General features: G+C 41.1%; 1 protein-coding gene across 2 annotated transcripts in view; it reads left to right on the top strand.

Annotated features, from left to right (window-relative positions):
* ALDH3A2 (aldehyde dehydrogenase 3 family member A2) overlaps nucleotides 1-21,839 on the top strand; it is a 28,832-nt gene extending 6,993 nt beyond the window's left edge. Inside the window, exons 4-12 of one of the 2 annotated variants that reach the window (XM_044286191.1) lie at nucleotides 1,821-1,906; nucleotides 2,346-2,554; nucleotides 4,481-4,598; nucleotides 7,866-8,007; nucleotides 9,134-9,300; nucleotides 9,897-9,996; nucleotides 15,528-15,763; nucleotides 18,476-18,588; nucleotides 21,771-21,839. In XM_044286191.1, the coding sequence (XP_044142126.1) occupies nucleotides 1,821-1,906; nucleotides 2,346-2,554; nucleotides 4,481-4,598; nucleotides 7,866-8,007; nucleotides 9,134-9,300; nucleotides 9,897-9,996; nucleotides 15,528-15,763; nucleotides 18,476-18,588; nucleotides 21,771-21,774 (1,175 nt within the window). In that variant the 3' untranslated portion in view covers nucleotides 21,775-21,839. The remainder of the gene's footprint in view (nucleotides 1-1,820; nucleotides 1,907-2,345; nucleotides 2,555-4,480; nucleotides 4,599-7,865; nucleotides 8,008-9,133; nucleotides 9,301-9,896; nucleotides 9,997-15,527; nucleotides 15,764-18,475; nucleotides 18,589-21,770) is intronic. The other variant, XM_044286192.1, reaches the window with a different exon arrangement.
* The last annotated feature ends 1,489 nt before the right edge of the window (nucleotides 21,840-23,328 follow it).

The raw sequence follows: 23,328 nt of genomic DNA, 5'->3' as shown, positions 1-23,328 counted from the left end.
ATGCCATACCAAAATACCATTGGATTACAGGCGGGGGGTGCACAAACCCGCTCTGCTTTCCTCAGCTATCTATGGTGGCTAAAATAATACTCTGTGCCTAGTTAACCTAACCCCCACAGATTGAGGCGTATATTGACAGGCTAGGGCCTGTTCGCATTGACAGTTAGCACTGAGAACATAGGATAAGTCTGGCGCCGGTGAGATACAGCAATATAAAACCTGATTTCCGCCCCCCAACATGTTTCGCCAGCTAATCTGGCTTCTTCAGAGGTATTGGGCAGACTTGATTAGCCTCCATGGCCATTCCTGTTTGGAATTCATGGAGGAAACATTGGCCAGTCTTTGCGAGGGCCAGGACATCATGGAACCAGTCCTCCTGCCATTTTTGATTGAGGTGATGTGGTGTTTCGACAAGATAATACCGCCCACTCACTGTCTGCACAATACAGTGTGCTCTTCAGGGTATCCAGCAGCTCCTTGGCCAGCTCAATCCCAAGATATCTTCCCCCATTACGAATGTCTGGGACTGGATGGGGAGAGGAATCAGAGCAGCCAACAACCACCTTGGCTAAACTGTGTGTCCAAGTTGAAAGATCTTGGCATGACATACAACAGGAGGACATCCATTATCTGTATGGCCGTTAACATGCCAGAATGGCAGCAAAGGGAGATGCAACCCAGCATTAATGTCACCCTGCCTCAACATCAGTGACCAATCGCCACTAGTACTTTATACTTTGTCAACCACTGCTTAATCACATTACGTTTTCAATGTGTTCTTTTTCATTTTATGATGGTGTATACGTATGTATGTGTGTGCAGTGTCGTACAAAGATTTTAGGCAAATTCTGAAATATAAGAATGCTTTCAAAAATAGAAGTGTTAATAGTTTGAATTTTAGCAATTAACAAAATGCTAAGTGAATCAAGAAAAGTGAAATCTAAATCAAGTTTATATTTGGTGTGACCACCCTTTGCCTTCAAAACACTATCAGTTCTTCTAGGTACACTTGTACACAGTTTTTGAAAGAACTTGGCAGGGATGTAGATGTAGTCTCAGGAGGATCTCTTTTGAAGATGCAACATTTAAGGACAGTAGATACAGTTGTTGGCCAAGGAAACTTGTATATGAACGACACATCATGTTTACTTCCCTTCAAAGTTGGAAGATGTCCAGCTCAGAACTGGCAGAAACCTAGCAGGACCCAGGTACACACCCATCTAATATTCTGAGAAGTTAGGCAATAAGTTGTCTTCATGGAAGAACTGTGGTCAGTCATAACTTCTATGTGGAAATAAGGCCAAGACACAATCCATGCACAAAAACATAGGAATTGGGGTGTAGAAAAATGGCAGCAGGCTCTGGACTAATGAGTCAAAATTTGAAATATTTGGCTGTAACAGAAGGCAGTTTGTACTCAGAATGGTGACAACGGCACAATTAGTGTCTGCAGGCAACAGTGACGCAAAATGGAGTTAGGGATTTGGTCAGGAATACAGGTAGAAACTTATCCATTATGGAGTACTGCCAGGGAAGTGTCTAACTCCAAATATATTCTGCAGCAAGACAATGACCCCAAATATACAGCCAATGTCACCCTTGGTGAGAAATATAATGTTGGCTGTATTTGTTCCCACTATGTGTTTACCGCTAATCATATGGGAACTTAAATCAAAGCACTTCTGACCAATATCTCTCCCATACACAGCCAATTTCCTGCACACTTTTACTCATCAAATTAACAATATTGGGATCACTATTATCCAGTTTTATTTTGAATATTTAGCCTTTAAATATTACACTTTCTTATTTCTGTAAAGGTAACGCTGTGGTGATCAAGCCTTCTGAGGTGAGCGAGAACACTGCCAAGGTTCTGGAGAAACTTATTCCAAGATACTTGGACAAGGTAATTTATCGGGTTCCCTCAGAAAAAGCAGTGCTAAGCGGTTGGGTTGGAGGATGGCTATGGCATGGGGCTGATGGCACTGGCTGGGGGACATGAATGATTGCAAGTATACATACAGAAGAAAATAATATATTGCGATATATATCGTTATCGCAGATAGTTCAAATTATATTGCAATATAGATTTTAGGCCATATCTCCCCCAGCCCTACCCAGGACCATTCACTTTGCTGGAAATGGGCCATGTGACCAATGAGCGTGACGTAACCAGCCTAGGAAGTGGCCGCAGCACTAAGCGGAGCACTGCGGTCTCTTCAAACAGCTGATCGACAGGGGTGCCTAAAGTCCGACCCTTTACACCTGGAAAACCTCTTTAAAAGCGAATTCAAAGTTAAGCAATTCTGTTTTGTTTTTTTTTGGTTTTTTTTCCCCTTCTGTAGGAACTTTACCCGTTGGTTAACGGAGGAATAGCAGAGACAACGGAGTTGCTTGCTGAAAGATTTGACCACATTTTATATACTGGGAATACAAATGTTGGTAAAATAATTATGTCAGCAGCAGCTAAATTCCTGACACCTGTCACCCTTGAACTGGGGGGGAAAAGTCCATGTTACATTGATAAGGACTGTGATATTGATATTGCCAGCAGGTGAGTAAGAGTAAAGGTTAGACAACCTTGGTTATTGGAATATTTTATGACTTGGTAGAGGACAGGAGATCAACCAGTATAATCTGCGGAAGTCTTGTTCAGAACGTGTACGAATCATACAGTAGAGCACTTATACACTACGCTTTAGACGTGGGTTTAATAAAGCCCTAAGCTGGCGATGGTTCTTTCAAAGTTATGACGAGGCGCCGTGTTTATAACCGCTGCGCTGCAATCTACTCGTCAAGTACGCCTAAGCTAGGCGTATTTCAGATTGATAAATGGCCCCTATGTTCTGATTCTAGTACATTAGTAGTAAAGCTCAGAACCATCTTTTTCCATGTTCGCGATTATGGTTTCTTTTTAAATCGGATCATTTTTATTAAACCTTTTACAACACTGTACAATAAAAAAGAGCCAACAAAAAGAAGAACAACAAAAAAATAAAGGGGAACCCCCCCCCTTAGCGTAGAGACGGTCCATCCACCGATCCGGGTAGCTATCCATACAGAATCTGAAGGGAAATACCAGTTGCCCTTCTGACCATTCACAGGGCCCATTATCAATTAGAGCTTTCCTGCCATTACAGTCCCGAGAGACGCATCTTGTCATCATCCAGAACAGTGCCCAGGCGAACTCATATTCATTTCCCCCTACATCACTGGAATTCTAATCACAAGCAGCGGAGTAGCCTACATTCACCCGTGAAGCATCTAACCAATTAAAGGGAGAGAACTCCAGGCCGAACCGAGAGCCATCTTTCCCATATTGCCACAAATTTGGCTTCACAGTTCCGTTTCAATGATACCCCCCTTTCTAAGCGCAGTACGTCAGTCACTCTATTAAGGAATTCCGCTAGTGAAGGGGGTTGTGGACGGATCCAGTGCATGGCTATCAATTTACGAGCTTGGAATAATAAGCACTGCACCCCAATGCACATTTCTCGGTCCCCAATAACTTCCATCCCCAAAAGACAAGTTCTAGGAGTAGCTGGTATCTCCACTTGATATGCGTCCTTAATCCTTTTCAATACCCCTATCCAAAAGCTCGATAATTTCTCACAGTCCCAAAACATGTGTAGTAGCGAGGCTGGCCCCTGCCCACACCTCGGACAGGATCCACTCTAGCCCCTATTTCAAACAAGGACGGAGTTCTGTATACCCTATGGATCAATAACAATTGAGATACTCTTTGTCCCTCACATACCGATAACTGTGAGGTTAAGGCCAATATTTCGCTCCATTCACAATCACGATTATGGTTTCTAGTCGAAACCTGTATGTTCTCATTAGGCAATCATTCAGCCACAAAGTGTAAATTCTGGAATCAAGTGACTTTAAGGAGAAATAATGACATTATAATATATTGCTGAGGAGAATCTTGCAGAATCCATGACCCTCAGACAAAAATCTGATGCGTTTTCTCAGAGATAACAATGTTGACTGCCTATCCTTAGGATACAGAGGGGATTCGACTGTTTAAAAATGTAGCTGCGCTCAAGTGCACAACACAATACAGGTAGTAATGTTAGTCCTGGATACTGCAGTTTTGTTGCACTTGTTTGAGCAGGGCAAATCTGCAGTACCCTAAATATCTGCTACTAAGTGTATAGAGCTCCTGGCACAGATTGAATAACTAGTGAATTGGCTGCAGCGCTCATCCAGGCACCACAATCTCGATCCCAGGATCTGATACTGATTGCTTTTCCATCTTATCTCAGAAGGTCCCCCCCCCCCCCCCCTCAGTTATCTCAGAACGCCAGTGTCAAGACTGTACAACATTTTGTCTCGTGTAGACTTTGCCCAGTTTCAAATTGTCAGATTATTTACAGAGCTAGAGATATGGAGACATTTACAGTATATTTGTATGTAGGTACAGAAATGGATGTCTTATTTTATGTTGAAGGAATTTTTTAATTTTTTAATCTAGACGTATAACTTGGGGAAAGTTTGTAAACTGCGGCCAAACATGCATCGCGCCTGACTATATTCTGTGTGATAAGTCCGTCCAAGGTAAACTGATAGAAAAGATCAAGGAGACACTAAAGGTTTGTCACATTTTATATATTTTATTTTTTATTTTTTTACTTTTGTACTGTTAACTTTTTTCGGCTTCATATATTTTTTTTATTTCTATTGAAATTTCAATAATGTTCAAAATAAAAGAAAAAAAAATTGCATCTGAAGGAGAAGGAATATGGAATAAAGAGGGGAAGGGGGTTGGGAATCACAAAGCAGAACCCTTGCAGGAATTCAAATGAAAATAGACTTAAAAGATTAAATCCTAAACTTTTAAGGTTTAGTGATGTATAAAATCTGGATTTGTTGGTGTCAAAGGCTAGGTCTACACGACGACATTTGTCGCGCGACATTTTGTTGCACCAATGTCGCGCGACAATTTTTATAATGGCAGTCTATGGTGTCGCACTGCAACATGCGACATGCTGCGACTGCGACACGACAGTCGCAGAAAATCCATTCAAGATGGATTTTTCTGCGACTGTCGCGTCGCAGTCGCAACATGTCGCATGTTGCAGTGCGACACCATAGACTGCAATTATAAAAATTGTCGCGCGACATTAGTGCAACAAAATGTCGCGCGACACGTGTAGACCTAGCCAAAGGGAAGGTTCTTAGTTTTTTTCATCATTGCAAACCGTGGACATAAATGTTCATAGCATATAAAAATTGTGCCCCAGACCATTCTGTGCCCTGTGGCTTTATATAAACAGATGAGAACATGTCAGTATATTCAAATACGTTTATTACATGCAGAACCCCTTTAAAGGACATCTGTCAGCAGATTTGTACCTATGACACTGGCTGACCTGTTACATGTGCACTTGGCAGCTGAAGGCATCTGTGTATTGGTCCCGTGTACATATGTGTCCACATTGCTTAAAAAAATGTTTCAATGCATGCAAATGAGTCTCTAGGAGCAATGGGGACGTTGCTGTTATACCTAGAGGCTTAGCTCCCTGCAACTGCAATTTGATTGACGGGGTTAGGCAGTCAAAGCAACAGCAACGTCCCCATTGCTCCTAGAGACTCATCTGCATATATTAAAACATAATTTTTCTCAGCAATGCGGGCACATATGAGCATGGGACCAACACAGATGCCTTCAGCTGCCAAGCGCACATGTAACGCCAGTGTCATAGGTACAAATCTGCTGACAGATGCCCTTTTAAAGAGTCTTTCACCTAAAATGACCATTATACACAACACAAACATCATGATATCCATTACATTCCCCATATTATAATCTTACCTTTCATATTGCTGTCCGTCGCCTATTCTCTCTTAAAAACAATTTTATTCCATATGCTAATTAGGTTCTGAAGGTGCCCAGGGGCGGCATTTATGCGGCCGGTGCCCAGGCTCCACGGCGCTGTTCAAATCAAACCCCTCCCCTTTCACCCCTCTGGCCCGCCCTCGGTTCTTCAGATACCATCCTCCAGTCAATGACAAATCCGGCGCCTGCGCACTCCATTACCCACTAGGGCAGAGGCAGCAGAGCGTTTAATGCGAATGCGCCGGCCCGTACATCCCGATATTTTGGCAGTTTACTTCCGCCGGCTAGATCGGGATGTACGGGCCGGCGCATGCGGATTAAACGCTCTGCTGCCTCTGCCCTAGTGGGTAATGGAGTGCGCAGGCGCCGGATTTGTCATTGACTGGAGGATGGTATCTGAAGAACCGAGGGCGGGCCAGAGGGGTGAAAGGGGAGTGGTTTGATTTGAACAGCGCCGTGGAGCCTGGGCACCGGCCGCATAAACGCCGCCCCTGGGCACCTTCAGAACCTAATTAGCATATGGAATAATAGCGTTTTTAAGAGAGAATAGGCGACGGACAGCAATATGAAAGGTAAGATTATAATATGGGGAATGTAATGGATATCATGATGTTTGTGGTGTATAATGGTAATTTTAGGTGAAAGACTCCCTTTAAGCCATCTGAAAATGCCTTTTCAGAGCTGTCAAAATGTATGTGATTTTAATATCTATTTCTACCATTGCAATAAAAGTAGAAGCTTTTATAGCCGTTTAAACGACTTGAAAATTGATCTGCAAATTTAGCAAGTGGCATCCTTATAGACAGCATGTTACAATAAGAACGGCATAAAGCTGAAATAGAGTAACACGCTATGTATAAGGGTGACACTGCCAAAAATGGAAGAAAAGAGCTGAGAAAAACAGGTAAGTATTGCACAGTGCCCTGCTGTGATCATGACAAGCAGCAATAGCTATAATTCCATACAGACCATTGCTCTACAGGTTTTAAATATGCACTTAAAGGCTATGTACACTTTCGGAGGCAAAAAAAAATTATGATTGCATTTTACTCATTTTGGGCTAAATCTTTTTTTCAATGGCCTTTATTAAAAAATAGGGAAAAAAGAATGTAAGACTGGCACTCAAATATGTGGATCACATGGAAAGTGGCAATTTAATATATACTATATATAATGTAATAAAATCAGCACAAAATAAGGAATAAAAAGAAGTACAATATCACACAATAAAATATAACAATTATGAATAAAAAGCCGCAGGGTACTCGCACACAAGTGGTGGCGTATCGAATAATAAAAGATGCAATATTGGTATCAATCAGTCGTATAAGAATATTTGGACAGACTTCTTTTATATCGTCACCAAGGGATGGATCCTTCAGTTTATTAAAAAATATTGAACCGTTCTGTCACAAAGGGTTAACAGTTTGTCTAGCTGTGTGAATCGTAATTTTTCATTTCACTTTGTACCAGTCCTCTAATAACCCTTATCTCTAATTGTGCATTTACACCAACAGATTATCTGCCAGATTTTCTGACCAACCACTGGTCAGATGGCCGTTTACACACACATCTTTTGTTATTGACACCAACTATTGGTCTGATTGGACAGAAATTAGTCAGATAATCTGTAGGTGTAAATGCACAATTAGCGATAAAGGTTATAAACGCTTATTTAAGCCACTTTTTTTTATCAGTAAGATAAGAACTGAGCTATAATGTCAGAGCAGCCAAGGAGCCCGTCAGATTAGCTGGCTGACTGAGCAGAGAGAAATTTCAGATCCCTCTATTAGAGCATCTCAACCCTGTACAGAAAAAATGGCCCCATATTTGTAATAAAGACAAATTTAAATGTTTTTTTTTTAGCTGAAAATGAGTACAATGCAATAATTTTAAAAAATTGCCCCCAAAGGTGTCAATAGCCTTTTTAAAATGAGCTCAGAGTGATCTGATTAATGCTCAGAAGGGTGGTGTATTTATGGGATTGGTTATGACAGGAAGTTTTGGTTTATCACTCTAGGAGTATTATGGTGATAATCCCAAGGAGTCTCCAGATTATGAAAGGATTATTAACAAACGTCACTTTAAGCGTATTCTTGGCTTGCTTGATGGGGAGAAGGTTGCTATTGGAGGGGAGCATGATGAGTCAACCTGTTATATAGGTATGTTTTACTGTAGGTTAAGTACTATGAGAATACACAAATGCATGTCCTTCACGACTGACAATTGTCGTCATCATCAAAGTACATTTTCTTTCTACACCACACTCTCCACTCATGACCGTTTTGGAAACTTTTTTTGTTTTAGCCATCTGAGGGCTTGTTTTTTTGTGGGATCAGTTGTACTTTTTAACTGCACAGTTTACTGTTCCATATAATAGCTGTAAAAAAGAAATTGTAGCATGAAAAAGTGCAGTTCAACAATTTTTTTTTAAAATTATTATATATATTTTTTTTTTTTATTTACGCAGTAATACACTATTGTAGGACAAATGACATCATATTTTGGTAGTTCAGACATTTTTGGACTCTGCAAAGCCAATTCTGTTTATATTTAAAAAAAAAAAAAAAAAAAAATTACATATTTTGATTGTTTTACATATTTGTGAGGGACTTGAACCTGTGATCGCTTGTACTATTCACAGCAGTGCTACTAAATTGCTGTGAAAAGTGATTTCAACGGCATTCTGTCATATTCCGAGCAGAAGGCCTGTTATTGGGAATAAATGCTCCTTTGAACTCTGCTTCCCAATAATTGGCCCCTGTAAATGTGTCTCTGATCATCCAACAGACAAGTAAACACTCATTTATTGGTTACCCGATCATTTATGCGGCACATAAAAATGTTTGTTGGCAGCTCATGACCCTGTGTAAACTGTGAAGCTATAGAGGGACTAACGACTGTATTAACGATCATTCTTTACTACACAGGGGATGATTGCTGCAGCTCAATTTAGTGGGGAATGGATAGGAACAAACAGTTTGTTAATAATTTTTGTCCTGTGTGTCGGTCTAAATCGCCTTAGCCTTCTGTTACACAATAATAAAAGCAGTTTTCAGGGGTCACAGTATTGATGGTATATCCTTACGATGGGGATCACGACTCTCGGCTAGGGCATTAATATTTATCAGCTGGAAAACTCCTTTAAACAGTTTTTACATACAATTGGAAAACCACTGTAATAGAAATATTCTTGCAGTGTCTGGGCTATTTTTTGTTGTTGTTGTAATTGGTGTGTAGATTACTTAAAATGCTTAGATCAGTTTTTAAAGACTTGATATTTTCTAGCACCAACTGTTCTTACGGATGTGAAGCCAGAAGCAAAGATCATGCAAGAAGAGATTTTTGGACCCCTCCTTCCTATAATAAATGTGAACGATGTGGATGAGGCCATTCAGTTCATTAACCGGGGAGAGAAGCCACTTGCACTATATGCATTTTCAAATAACAAAAAGGTACTAGTTCGCAATGACCACGTGTACTACTAAACCCTGGACCTTCACACTAGACCAGGGATCAACAACCTTCGACACTCCAACTCCTCTAATCTGAGATATAAAATATCTATTAGCAGCCACCAGACACGTCTGTGATCACAGGGTTGGGGGTGGCGAAGAATGGCCTTGTGGGCTTCATATGACATTCCTTATCCAGTTTAGGTTCCATTCACACGTCCGTAGGTGTTTTGCGGTCTGCAAATTGCGGATCTGCAAAACACCGGCAGTGAGCGTTCCGCCTTTCGATGGCACTATATAGAGAACTCCTATTCTTGTCTGCAGCTGCGAAGCCGCGGACCGGAAGTTCGGGGCCACGGGACGGAAGTGCGGATGCGGACAGCACACTGTGTGCTCTCCGCATCTTTTCCGGCCCCATTGAAAATTAATGGGTCCGGACCATTCATACAGACGTCTGAATGGACCCTTATTGTCATGTACTGGACTAGACTATGATCCTTTAAACAAGCAGCATAACTGTATGAGAGGTTGATATTATCCGTGCAGATTTTCTCTGATACAATGGAAACCTCTAATTTACAGTTTTCATATTTTAGATAATAAAGAAGATTATTTCCCAGACATCAAGTGGAGGAGTTACTGGAAATGATGTTTTGATGCATTTCTCGGTCAACGAATTACCTTTTGGAGGTGTTGGTAAGTATTTGTTGAAAATCTGTAAAATTGCAGGAAAAAAAAAAATCCTCTGTGGTATATTAGTAGAAAAAGTTAATTGCTTACACTAATGGTGGCTATTTGTTAAATAACGACTTAAAGTATAACTGATACACTTAGACCCTAATTTCAATTTTCATATATGTAGTTACTAATAACATTATATTCCGGAATCAGTTACTATTAGACTGACTTACCCCAGATTTAATAAGATTCAGCCCTTAGCAACCAGTCTGCATAAAACTGCAATTTCACTATTCAGTTAAGATGGCCGCCACTGCCCTCACCCTGAGGCTAATCCCTCCTGCCCTCACTAGCCAGTAACAATAGCCCCCCAAAAGCGCCAGTAACCAGAGCCCTCCCCCCTAAAGGTTTAATCTCCTGCAGCACAAAGGGGTCCTCTTACCACATGTTGCTTTCATTTATACACTGAGCAGATGGCAGATCTCCCTTCCCTGGTCTGCGCTGCTTCCACTCTGCATTGTCCCAGTCTGCTGAGTGAGCGTCTGCCAAGCGCAGGGACAGGGAGAAGTGCACACAGCCCAGGCACTGTTATCAGCTGCTGGGGAGGACCTGGCTTCAATCATTTACTTACAGTCCCTGGCTGTCAGTAATGTGACCTTGCACGCAGCCTGCTTCTGTGTGCTCCGGGCCATGCCTAGCAACCCTATTTTAACCTCTTAAGGACTCAGCCCTATTTCACCTTAAGGACTTGGCCATTTTTTGCAAATCTGTCACTTTAAGTGCTGATAACTTTAAATGCTTTGACTTATCCAGGCCATTCTGAGATTGGGTTTTTGTCACATAGTGTTCTTCATGACACTGGTAAAATGAAGTAAACAAAAAAATCATTTTTATTTATAAAAAAATAAATAAATAATTTACCCAAAATTTGTTAAAAAAATTGCAAATTTCCAAGTTTCAATTTCTCTTCTATAATACATAGTAATACCTCCAAAAATAGTTATTACTTTACATTCCCCATATGTCTACTTCATGTTTGGATCATTTTGGGAATATTTTATTTTTTGGGGATGTTACAAGGCTTAGAAGTTTAGAAGCAAATCTTGAAATTTTCAAAAACCCAATTTTTAGGGACCAGTTCAGGTCGGAAGTCACTTTGCGAGGCTTACATAATAGAAACCACCCAAAAAATGACCCTATTCTATAAACTACACCCCTCAAGGTATTCAAAACTGATTTTACAAACTTTGTTAACCCTTTAGGTCTTCCACAAGAGTTAATGGCAAATGGTGTTAAAATTTCAGAATTTGGACAAATTTTCAATTTTAATCCATTTTTTCCAGTAACAAAGGGTTAACAGCCAAACAAATTTGCTATATTTATTGCCCCGATTCTGTAGTTTGCAGAAACACCCCATATGTGGCCGTAAACTACTGTACGGGTGTAGAGGGAAAGGTGCGCCGTATGGTTTTTAGAAGGCAGATTTAGTTGGAATTTATTTTTTTATTTTTTTGACACAATGTCCCATTTGAAGCCCTCTGATGCACCCCTAGAGTAGAAACTCCATAAAAGTGACCCCCATCTAAGAAACTACACCCCTCAAGGTATTCAAAACTGATTTTACAAACTTTGTTAACCCTTTAGGTGTTGCACAAGATTTAATGGAAAATAGAGATACAATTTCAAAATTTCACTTTTTGGGCAAATTTTCTATTTTAATATTTTTTTTCCCAGTTACAAAGCAAGGGTTAACAGCCAAACAAAACTCATTATTTATGGCCCTGATTCTGTAGTATACAGAAACACCCCATATGTGGTCGTAAACTGCTGTACGGGCACACAGCAGGGCGCAGAAGGAAAGGAATGCCTTACGGTTTTTAGAAGGCAGATTTTGCTGGACTGTTTTTTTTTTTTTTTTTTGGACACCATGTCCCATTTGAAGCCCCCCTGATGCACCCCTAGAGTAGAAACTCCATAAAAGTGACCCCATTTTAGAAACTATGGGATAGGGTGGCAGTTTTGTTGGTACTAGTTTAGGGTATATATGATTTTTGGTTGCTCTATATTACACTTTTTGTGAGGCAAGATAACAAGGAATAGGTTTTTTGGCACCGTTTTTTTTGTTATTTACAACATTCATCTGACAGGTTAGATCATGTGGTATTTTTATAGAGCAGGTTGTCATGGATGCGGCGATACCTAATATGTATAAAAATTTTTTATTTATGTAAGTTTTACACAATGATTTCATTTTTGAAACAAAAAAATCATGTTTTAGTGTCTCCGTAGTCTGAGAGCCATAGTTTTTTTTTTTTTTTCCGTTTTTGGGCGATTATCTTATGAAGGTCTAATTTTTTTTTTTTTGTGGCATGAGATGACTGTTTGGTACTATTTTGGGGTGCATTTTTGATCGCTTGCTATTACACTTTTTGTGACTTAAGATGACAAAAAATGGCTTTTTTTACGGTGGTAACCTGAGGGGTTAGGTCATGTGATATTTTTATAGAGCCGGTCGATACGGACGCGGCGATGCCTAATATGTCTACTTTTTATTTATTTATGTAAGTTTTACACAATGATTTCATTTTTGAAACAAAAAATAATAATGTTTTAGTGTTTCCATAGACTGAGAGCCATAGTTTTTTCAGTTTTTGGGGCGATTATCTTGGGTAGGGTATGATTTTTGCGGGATGATATGACTGTTTGGTACTATTTTGGCGTACATGCAACTTTTTTGATCACTTTTTTATTCCCTTTTTTGGGAAGTAAGGTGGGCAAAATTTCAATGTTCTCATAGTTTTTATTTTTTTATGGCGTTCACCGTGCGGGGAAAGTAACATGACCGTTTTATAGATCAGGTCGTTACGGACGCGGCAATACCTAATATGTGTAATGTGTGTCTGATGTCTGTATAATACAGTACAGTACACTGTATAGTGTATTGTACTGTATTTTACTTACACTTTGTCTGAACAGATCTATGCCTTTAGCACAGATCTGTTCAGCACCATGGACAGCAGGATGCCTGAGAAGGCGTCCTGTTGCCATGGGAACCTTCCCCGTCTGCTTGGTTGTGGCCACAACTGAGCAGACGGGGAAGGGTAAGGAGGGGGGCTCCCTCCCTCTGTGACCCCATCCTGTCTGGGGGCTGCAAAGGCACAGCAGCCCCCCGATGAGAGAGGGAGGGAGCTCCCTGACTGTTAACCTTTTCCATACAGCGGTCCTGCACAGATGTCAGCCGTTTATACCAGAGTGTCAACAATGTGCTGACACTCTGGTATAAACACTGGACACCAATGAATTTTCAAGAGGAGGCGGCTGCACCACCTGCCGGCATAAAATCATTCAGGGGTGCAGGGGGGGGGGGGGGGTGAAAAATCTACATTTTGGGCATTTTAAAGTTTCTGATCCCCGCGGCCGCTGACACCGGGGATCAGAAACTGCAGAAAGCGCTGCAAACAGCAGGTCTGAATTGACCTGCAGTTTGCGGCGATCGCCGGGGGGGGGGGGGGACCCCCACCCCCCCTCCCCCTCCTGGCATTGTGACAGGATGCCGGCTGAATGATTTCAGCCGGCATCCTGTTCGGATTAACCCCCGCGGCGCTGCAATTTAGATTTAAACTTGGGACGTACCGGTACGCCCTAAGTCCTTAAAGGGTTAAGCACAGGTAAAAGTTGGCAGTACAGGGAACAAAAATGTGGAATTAAGCGGTAATTGAACACTCAGTGAAAAGTTGAAATAGGGCCCCCAAGGTGATATTAATCACCACAATCCAATACTCCCAAAAAAATATAAAATACGACAGTTATACTTTAAGCCTCATTCACACGTATGTGCTTAAATCTCTGAAAAGGTGGTCAGTGATGCCTCTGGCATCTGTGTTGCATCCGTGGTTTTCACAGACCCATAGACTAATAGGAGTGATGGTTCCTTGAACACGGACAAAAAAGAGCATGTTTCTGTGCGAAAAACATGGACCCATGAAACTGATGTGTGAATACACACCTAAAATGAATGGGTATGTGTTGTGTTCTGCACGTGGAACACTGAGGTGTGAATAATTCTTTATTCAGCAGACAGTTGCTTCTCCAAATTCCCCAATTAATATGCATGCCCAGCATAACATGCGTCTTTATTTTAATGGGCAGGAGGGAATAAGCTGAATAAGTTATTCATTTGGTGACATTTACCAACTCCCTTTTTTTTTTTTTTTTTTTTTTTTTTTTTTAATATTCGCTTTATTGAACACATAAAGCCAATTATACTGACATTCTTTGTACATATGCTTTCACATACTATACATCAGCATTACCTCCTCCTTTTTTATTTAATTTTAGAGGGAAAGATAAAAAACTGAAATTTTGACATTATTTTGTGGAATTTATTTACAGCGTTGACTGTGTGGTAAAAATAACATCATTTTATGTGGGTCAGTACAATAATAATGATGACAAATTTTTATTTTTAATTTATTTATTTTTTAACAACTATTTTTCCTTTCCTCCTGCATGCTGTTAGCTCCCCAACTGTCCCCCTCTCCTCCAGACTGAAGGGAGGGCGGGAGCTTTAGCTACTATCAATGCAGAGATATGAGTAGCTAGAGATATGTGCTTTATGTTCAGTTAATGGGAAGATATCGTTGTTAGAAATCAAGATGCAGTAATTGCAGCTGAAAGTAAGACCAGGTTTTACCTGCAATTATTCCCGACTCTATTTCTAACAGTGATCTCTCCTGCTTATGTTCTGCTAATGCTGGAATGCCAGCTTTCAAACAAGACCAGGCCCATGTCTCTAGCTGCTACTAATCAGGAGATATGAGCAGCTAAAGCAGTTCAGCCTCTTCCACTTCTGCACAGGCTGGAACAAAAAAGTTAGAGGACCTTTCACCACTCCTGACATGCTGTTTTAATAGCTTCATGCATTCCCTGTGTAATAAGCATTCTGGAGCATCTATTCTTATGGCTCTGTGTTGTGCCATTCCTTTATTATTTCTTCTAGAAGTTATGAATGAATTGCTATCAGTCTGCAGTAAGGGTACAGAGGGGAGGTAACCAGTTGGGGGGATGTACATGGACAGACGTACGCTATTTAATCAGTGCTGCCATTGTCAGACTGTGCAGGAACACACCCGCAACTGATTACCATCCCTCTGTACCCTTACTGCAGACTGCTAGCAATTTCTAGTAAAAATAATAAAGGAATGGCACAACATAGAGCCATATGAATTGATGGTCCAGAATTGTTATTACATGGGGAATGCATGAAGCTATTAAAACAGGCATGTCCGGAGTGGTGACTGGTCCTCTTTAAGTACTTTTCCCAGAGCAAGGGCTGAGCTCGGGTAAAACGGGTTAAGCCATAGCTATAGTTTGGTAAACCATAGAAAGTATATTATTTACATGGCAAACTTATTGAGAAAATGACATCTCCACAAGCTTTTTATGCCGTCATAATTTGAAATAGCTTTTGCACATGGGGAAAAAATGTAAACGCTTCATCTTGTATCTTTTTTTTTTTTTTTTTTTTTTTTTTTCAAACATTTATTTAGGACACAGTGGCATGGGTGCCTACCATGGCAAACATACATTTGATACTTTCTCTCATAAACGGTCAATCCTTATCAAGTCCTTATCTATGGAAGGTGTAAACAAGCTCAGGTACCCTCCTTACAGCCAGAAGAAAGTGGATTGGACCAAGTTTCTTTTGATGGGCAAAGTGAACAAGAAGAAGCTGGGCCTTGTGCTCCTGCCTTTTGTTGCTTTAGTAGCAGCTTTAATTTTGAAGGTGAGCCTTTATATATACTAAGCTGGCTGCCATGCATGATTGTTGGTGAACTTGGCAGGATAAGATGACGTTAGCCTAATGAGTATGTCGCACTTCATAGCTGTATTGTAATTATTGTCTGCTTTCATGTGGTGTTGCCTCTGTTGTGTCTACAGCATGTGGAACCGTTAGAAACAGCAGATCCTTTTCATTTTTGTTATTTACATTTCTCTGTATTTAATGGGGTTTTCCGGAACCTACATTTTGATGACTTATCCTCAGGTTAGGTCATCAAGATCAGGTTGGTGGAGGTGTGATTCCCAGCACCCCTGATAGTCTGCTGTTAAAAGGAACCACCACACAGGTGGGTGCTGCGGTCTCTTCTTCTGCCTGTGACATCACATCAGTCACATGGCATTAGTACTGCTCAGTCCCATTCAAGTAAATAGTATTGAGTTGTATTACCAAGTACAGCTTCTATCCTATGTGCTTGATATACAGTGAAGAGGCCACAGCAATTATCCGATCATTGCAGACCCTTCAAATTATGGTCGGCAGAGTACCAGGATTTGGACCCCCACTGATCGGATATTGATCTATCTTGAGGATGGGTCATGTGTATGTAATTCCCAGAAAATCATTTTAAAGGTACTCTCAATACATAAGGTCTTAGACCAGTTGCACACAAGCATAATGTTGGCACATTTATCCACCTGTATTATAACAATAGGTCCCGACCCAGCTATATGTCTGGAGATCCCTGCTGCTATCATTAGACCTGTGTCAGGCCAGGCCTTGCAGCCATAATATCATGCTGTAAGTTGGTGGGACGATTCACATTCCTGTTTTATAAGGTATTACTAAAAATAGTCTGCATTTCTAAATATGATTTATTGAATTGCTTAGGCAACTGATATATCATCCTATTCATGTAACCAGACTTGGGCATCTGTTTTGACATTGTCAAAGTAAAGCTCACCATACACAAAATAATTGTTGGCAAAATGCTTTTTCTGCCGACATCTATGCCTCCCTATCTTCCCATACATAAGCATGCTTGGCTCAGTTGAGCGAGTATACTGTATGTAGTGAATGAGGAGAAGAGATTAAGTCTGCTTATCCCCTGACAACAAAGGAATAGTCGGGTTCATTTGAAATCCAAGGTGTCTGATCCTTATTTCCCCTAATATCAGCCGAAGGGTGAGAGTTGGAAGGTCACAGCAATTGGTGGGTGTGGCTGATGTACACCATCTTAAGACTTTTAAGATGGTATCCTCAGGATAGGTCATCAATATCAGATCGGCGGGGTCCAAACTCCCAGTATCCCTGCCGGTCAGCTGTTTGAAGAGAAGGCCGTACTGCTGCGAACGCTGCTTTCTCTCCTCTGTTTACCTGATTGCCGCAGCTATTGCAGTGGTGAGCAGGTGTAATTGCAAATATGGCATCCCCATTCGCTTCTATAGGCTGATTTGTAGTATCCACTTGAACAGACAGCCACCCCATAGAAGTGTTTATGTGATCAGGAGCTCAGAGAAGAGCTACATGTGACCAGTCAGATGATGGGATTAAAAGAAAACAAAGTGACAGCTTGCAAAGAGACTTATTTTTAACCCCTGTATCTTAGAAACAGCTGAACATTATTAATAAAGACCTATTGAAAAAATAATTTTTAGCCCAAAAATGAGTAAAATGCTATGATAAAAAAAATAATGCCCCCAAAGGTGTACATAGCCTTTAAAGGTGATTCTCCAGTTCAGAGATGAAAATGTATCCCAAAACATTTGTCAACACTTTACAAGGATCTCCATACCTTGAATCCAAATTAGCCTGGAGCATAATAAAATACCCCAGTCTTATCACCAATAATCGTACCAAAAAAAGTGATGTATAGAAAGGGAGACCATATTTTTCAGACTATAAGATGCACCTAGAATTTGTAGGAGGAAAATAAGATAAGTATTTTATCAGACCTCAGAGCTGTCCCCCAATCTTTATCAGACTCCCAAATCAGAACCCTATTCTTCATCATACTTCAGATATTAAGCCACAATCAGACCCCCCCCCCCCCCCCAAGCTCCATCAGCCTCAGATCAGACCTCCCCTCCCCCCAGCCTCCTTTAGACCTCAGATCAGACATCCAAAAAACTAAAACTTGCCTCCTGACTGCGCTGAAGATGCTGGACTTGCTGCTTCCCACACCACTTCTTCCGGATCCTACTATGACCTGACATCAGGTCATAGTGCGTGCCTACGTGCACTACGTCCTGACTCTGTACACTGTCAGTACACACTGCAGGGCAGAGTTTGGAAGAAGACCAGGGAGTGAGTAGAGCCAGCGCAGCGCTTCACTCACCACTTCCCGTGCCTCCCGTGCCTCCCGCTTGCTGATGACCACTTGCATAATGGAAGGAGAAAAAAGTGTCTTATAGTCTGAAAAAGACAATAGATGGGTATAATCTCTAGATACATATACATTCTGCCTTCTTTTGTTCTGCCAACTGAATGACCCACCTACTAAATACTTGTCATTATGATAAATGCTCATTAAGAGTTAGGGCTGGGAACCTTTTTTTTAGCATGCTTGGTTGGTAGCATAGACCCCAAAGATATCAGTGAAGCCTGTAAAAAAAAAAAAATCAAGGGACCTAATGTATTTTTGTTTACATATGGCCATATTCCTTTTTACCACAGAAAATATTTTCTCTGTTTTCCCTTTTTTTTGGGTTTTCTCAGAAATACCGTTGGGAGCTGGCAGGCAGAGGGTTACAGCTTGCGTTGGCTTTTCAGAGACTGGGCTTTAAGATCAGTAGCAGATTGCAGGGAGCAACGTTCACATATACAGTAAGGTATGCAGTCCCATACCTCTGGGAGCATGCCCATTTCCTTTTGCAATTTCATTGGGAAGATGTAAACTGACACTCTGTAAATGTCAAATGTATGTCTCATGTACAGTGTTCATTTTAGGACATGGTCAGATATCATAGTCAAGTATCAGAATAATGCCAGTATGACACCTGACCCATGACTTTGACATTTGACTCTGACATTTGTATACTAAATCACACATCAGGCTCAAGTACAATGAATCTAAAAGTCATTGTGACGCTGACTAGTGAGCAGAGATGAGTCAGACATCAGGGTCACACATCACTTGAATTTTGAACCCAAGGACACTGCACGTGAGGCAAGCGTCTAAACCACTGAGATATCGCTTCAGTGATATGTCAGTTTATAGAAGTTCAGACACAGAGCTATAGACTTTCTTTGGTTGCGTGATTTGGCATACAAATACACAGTATATCTATAACTCATTCTCACTTTGACCCTGACCTATGAAGACGATAAGTCAAACTCGTATGTCCGTCTCAAATATCAAAGTCATCGGTCAGGTGTCACACTGGCACTATTCTGATACTTGACTGTGATATCTGACAATGTCCTAAATTAAACACTGTACTCATGTAAATATCGCCGGCACACAATTTTAGGTCACTTAAGTCTCCAGCCATATAAAAAATGTGTGGCAGTGGGCTAAAATCATTAAAAAAATTATTACAGATCCTGTGCCGCTGCTATTGCGATTGTGCCTGAGCTCCACTTCCTGATTAATTGCCTGACATTGCAGGAAATGGCTGAGAAGGATGCTTAGCTCATCGCTGGCAGCAGCGATAAACCGCCACCAGCCACAGCTGATTTTGCCAGAGGAAGCAGTGGCAGATTTTCCGGCCCCCAAAAAAAATATACGTGAGACATGAGCTTCATGTGATCAGAACCTAATTTTATGTCAGTAGCCCTATATATTTGATCATACATGGGCTTTGGGGTGTTGTGTTTTTTTTTTTGTTTTTTTTTTAAAGTTTTACAGTTGGTTTTGGCTGAGTGACCATGTGAAAGTGGCCTTAATTTGCTATAGTTGTAGCTAGTTTTAGGAGATATTATGAGAACTAAACAGCTTGGACTCCATGCTGATATCTTAATTAAATTGAAGCAAAAGAATGAGAGCGCAAAATTGTATTTTCTTCACAAAGGATTGTCTAAACTAGGTACAATTACTGTGGTATCCAAAAGGTACAGATTTCCATCCACTGAATGTAAGTGCCCCAATTTGCCACAAGCAACAGCATCAAAATAGTAAGAAATTAATATGTAAGGAAGATGAGAAAGTTTCAAAACTTTTAAACATACAATGGTCTATTTAAAGGGGTTCAGCACTTTCATTTAACTGATCTATCCTCTGGATAGATCATCAGCTTCTGATCGGCGGGGTCTGACACCCGGGACCCCCACCGATCAGCTGTTTGAGAAGGCAGCGGCGCTCCAGTAGCGCCGCGGCCTTCTCACTGTTTACTGCCGGCCCACTGATGTCTTGACTAGTATCAACTAGCGTGGGCTGGGATAAGCTCCATTCAAGTGAACAGAGCTTAGCCCCGCCCACGCTAGTTGATACTAGTCGTGACGTCAGTGGGCCGGCGGTAAACAGTGAGAAGGCCGCGGCGCTGCTGGAGCGCCGCTGCCTTCTCAAACAGCTGATCAGCGGGGGGTCCCGGGTGTCGGACTCCTGCCGATCAGAAGCTGATGATCTATCCAGAGGATAGATCATCAGTTAAATGAAAGTGCAGAACCCCTTTAAATAAACCTGGAAAATCTTTAATACATATCCGTTATTTGATTTATTACTTCAGTACTTGTCATGTGAGGCTTATGTGGTTACACTGGGGCATTGCGTCAAGCCAGTTCAATTTTTCTGAGAATGTAAAGGGTAATTGTCATGTTTTCATTAAAAATTGTTTTTTTTTTTAGCATGTTACTGCTGCAGCAGCATTATGCATAAAGCAATCTTTAGTTTCTTCACATACCACTGTTTTCCTTGAGTTGTTCCCTTGGTTACGGCTATGTAAACATTTACAATATGAGGACCTTCTCAAGATGGCTCCTCTGCTAGTTCTGAGGCCAAAACTGCTTTCCCTCACTTCCCATACACACTTGCTGTAGCCAGCAGATCCCTGGCAGCCAATCAGATTGGATTACTGAGACACACCTCCTCACTCTGAAGCATAATGTAGGCATGCAGTGTGAAGGACCGCCCCTCTATCATCCTGTCGTCTTAGCCGGAGACAGACAAGCCATAGCAACTGTCTTTTAAGGGAGCAGTGTGAAGGGACAGATTACATTAATGAAAGCTGTTATTATAAGGCAATTACAGATCTTTTGCCAATCATTGACAGACTAACTCAGGTATACATGCCTAGCTCTAATAAACTAGCAAATAAAATAAAAATGTTACCCTTTAATTTAGGCTACATCCACACGACCGTATGTGTTTTGCGGTCCGCATATTGCGGATCCGTGCCGTGTGAATGTAGCCGGCCCCATGATTAGAAATGCCTATTCTTGTCCGGACAGCACAATTTTGCGGAACGGATGCAGAGCCAAAAATACAGTCATGTGAATGTAGCCTTAAAAATGATTCTTAGGGCTGTGTCATACACAGGTTTTTATGGCAAATTTCAGTGTACATTATTGAGCAAAAGGACGAAGTGGATTAGAAGGATTGAGAAATATAAAAGAAGGACTTGCGGATCGACTTCCTTTGGCTAAAGAAGACTGCACCAAAAACTGCCACAAAAAGCTGTTTGTGACAAAAGCCTTAGGACTAATGCACACAACCGTTGCAAACCAATTTACTTCAATGGGGCCGCAAAAGATGCCTGGCACCCACAAAAAAAAAATTTGTCCCATTCTTGTCCATTTTACGTACAAGGATAGGACAGTTTTATAGAGGGCCGGATGTCATGTTCTGCACAATGCTAAATGCAGGATCTGTGTTTTGCAGATCCGCAATTTGTGTATTGCAAAAACTGCTGCTACGATCGTGTGCATGAGCGATTTACCTGTACTTTTCATTTAATTGGAAGTACAAATGGCTTTATGCACCTTACATAGTAATGTAATATTGTAGAAGTAATACACTAATTATATTTTTGTGTAATATCTTGCTAAATAGGGTGCTTTCTTTTTCTTTTTCCAGATGATCTAAAAATGGGAGCTTAATATGTCTGCTGGTCCTGGTTGTTCCCGGTTAAGTCTATGCATTGTATAAACACATGTACTTCTATTGTATGGGAGATTGTCTTCTGCTGCAAACAAATCTAAAGCCTTCTAATCCACAACATTAACAAGAATTGCAAATCTAATTGTCACTATAAAGACTGGCACTGAAGAGGATAAGTCGCCAGTTATGTCATTTTGCGAATTAATTTAAAAGTAATAGAAGAGTGGGTACTGTCTCAGACTAGCTGTAAACACTATGGTTATTGATATAGATGGCGGCCATTGCTTGATTTTCATATTGCAGCAACATTCCATTCTTTGGCGGAAATTTATTAGCCCTGCAATCCAAAAATTAAGATCTATACCAGAGGGTAATCATTAATCAAGTCACCGTTACAAAAATAAAACCCTCATTAAAATATAAGCTTTACTGAAGTCATTAACAGCAAAAAAAAAACTAGACAAACTATGAATAAAATAACTATCTTCAAGTGGGAACCAAGGAGACATTCAGCTCCATAATAGTTGGGGCCACTGTGTACAATTGCACATGATCCATGGGGGTGGGGGGGTTGCTGCAGAAAGGTGGACAATTTATACCAATTCCATGCACTGGGACATGAATTTGTGTCCTTTGCTCTATCCCTATCTACAGGCAGAGCACCTGCCCCAAAAGGGGTGACCCCACCTCTCGGTAGCTAAACCTTTTAACTGCTCCCAGTTTTTCCCTACTTGTCCTTTCGGGTGTCCCAGCCCTTTTCCTCAACAGAAAAGCTGGTTTATCAGGGTACCAAAAGGCAAAATATCAAAGAGTGCATAATGCCACACATGATACAGGTGTCGCATATAATGTGGAAGCGCAACTAACTCAAATAGGTTGTGCTCCTATATACCCCTCCCATCCAATTGTAACCTCCTACTTCCTGTTCCCATGTGTCCCATTGTTGAATGCAGGTTAATGTGTAGGGTACTTTCACATCTGCGTTTTTGCTGTCCGGTTTTGAGATCCGGCATGGGATCTCAAAAACACAGCAGAACGCTTCCCTTCTAATACAACCGGCTGCATCTGTTCAGAAGGGATCCGGTTGTAATTATATGGAAAATGAATAAACTGTCTCCGAAAAAAACAGATCAGGCACCATTGAAGTTACATGGGTATTGTTGCTATATCCGGCTTCTTCAGTTTTCTCTGCTGCACACAAGAACGCTGCTTGCATGGGAACGCAACAAACTGCAACGGAATGTATTCTGGTGCAAGCCGTTCTGGTTTGCTCAGTTTTGTCCCCATTGACAGTGTATGGGGACAGAATTGAAGCGTTGTGCTGAGGTTAGGAGAGCCTTTGCTGGATCTCAAAACTGGACAGCACAACGTAGATGTGAAAGTAGCCTTATAGGTGTAAACAGCATTATACAGTCCTAGATGGATCGTGTCCTCCCCTCACCAGATATCGGCTTCCCCCACAACAATAGTTGGAGGAACAAGCGGACAGTATTGCAAACAATCACATGCATTCCACTGTGGAAGAGTCAGAGTA

This window comes from Bufo gargarizans, chromosome 3 (genome assembly GCF_014858855.1).
Source record: "Bufo gargarizans isolate SCDJY-AF-19 chromosome 3, ASM1485885v1, whole genome shotgun sequence".
Taxonomy (NCBI): domain Eukaryota; kingdom Metazoa; phylum Chordata; class Amphibia; order Anura; family Bufonidae; genus Bufo; species Bufo gargarizans.
The sequence above is the reverse complement of the archived record's forward strand: the minus strand, read 5'-3'. Positions and strand labels throughout refer to the sequence as shown.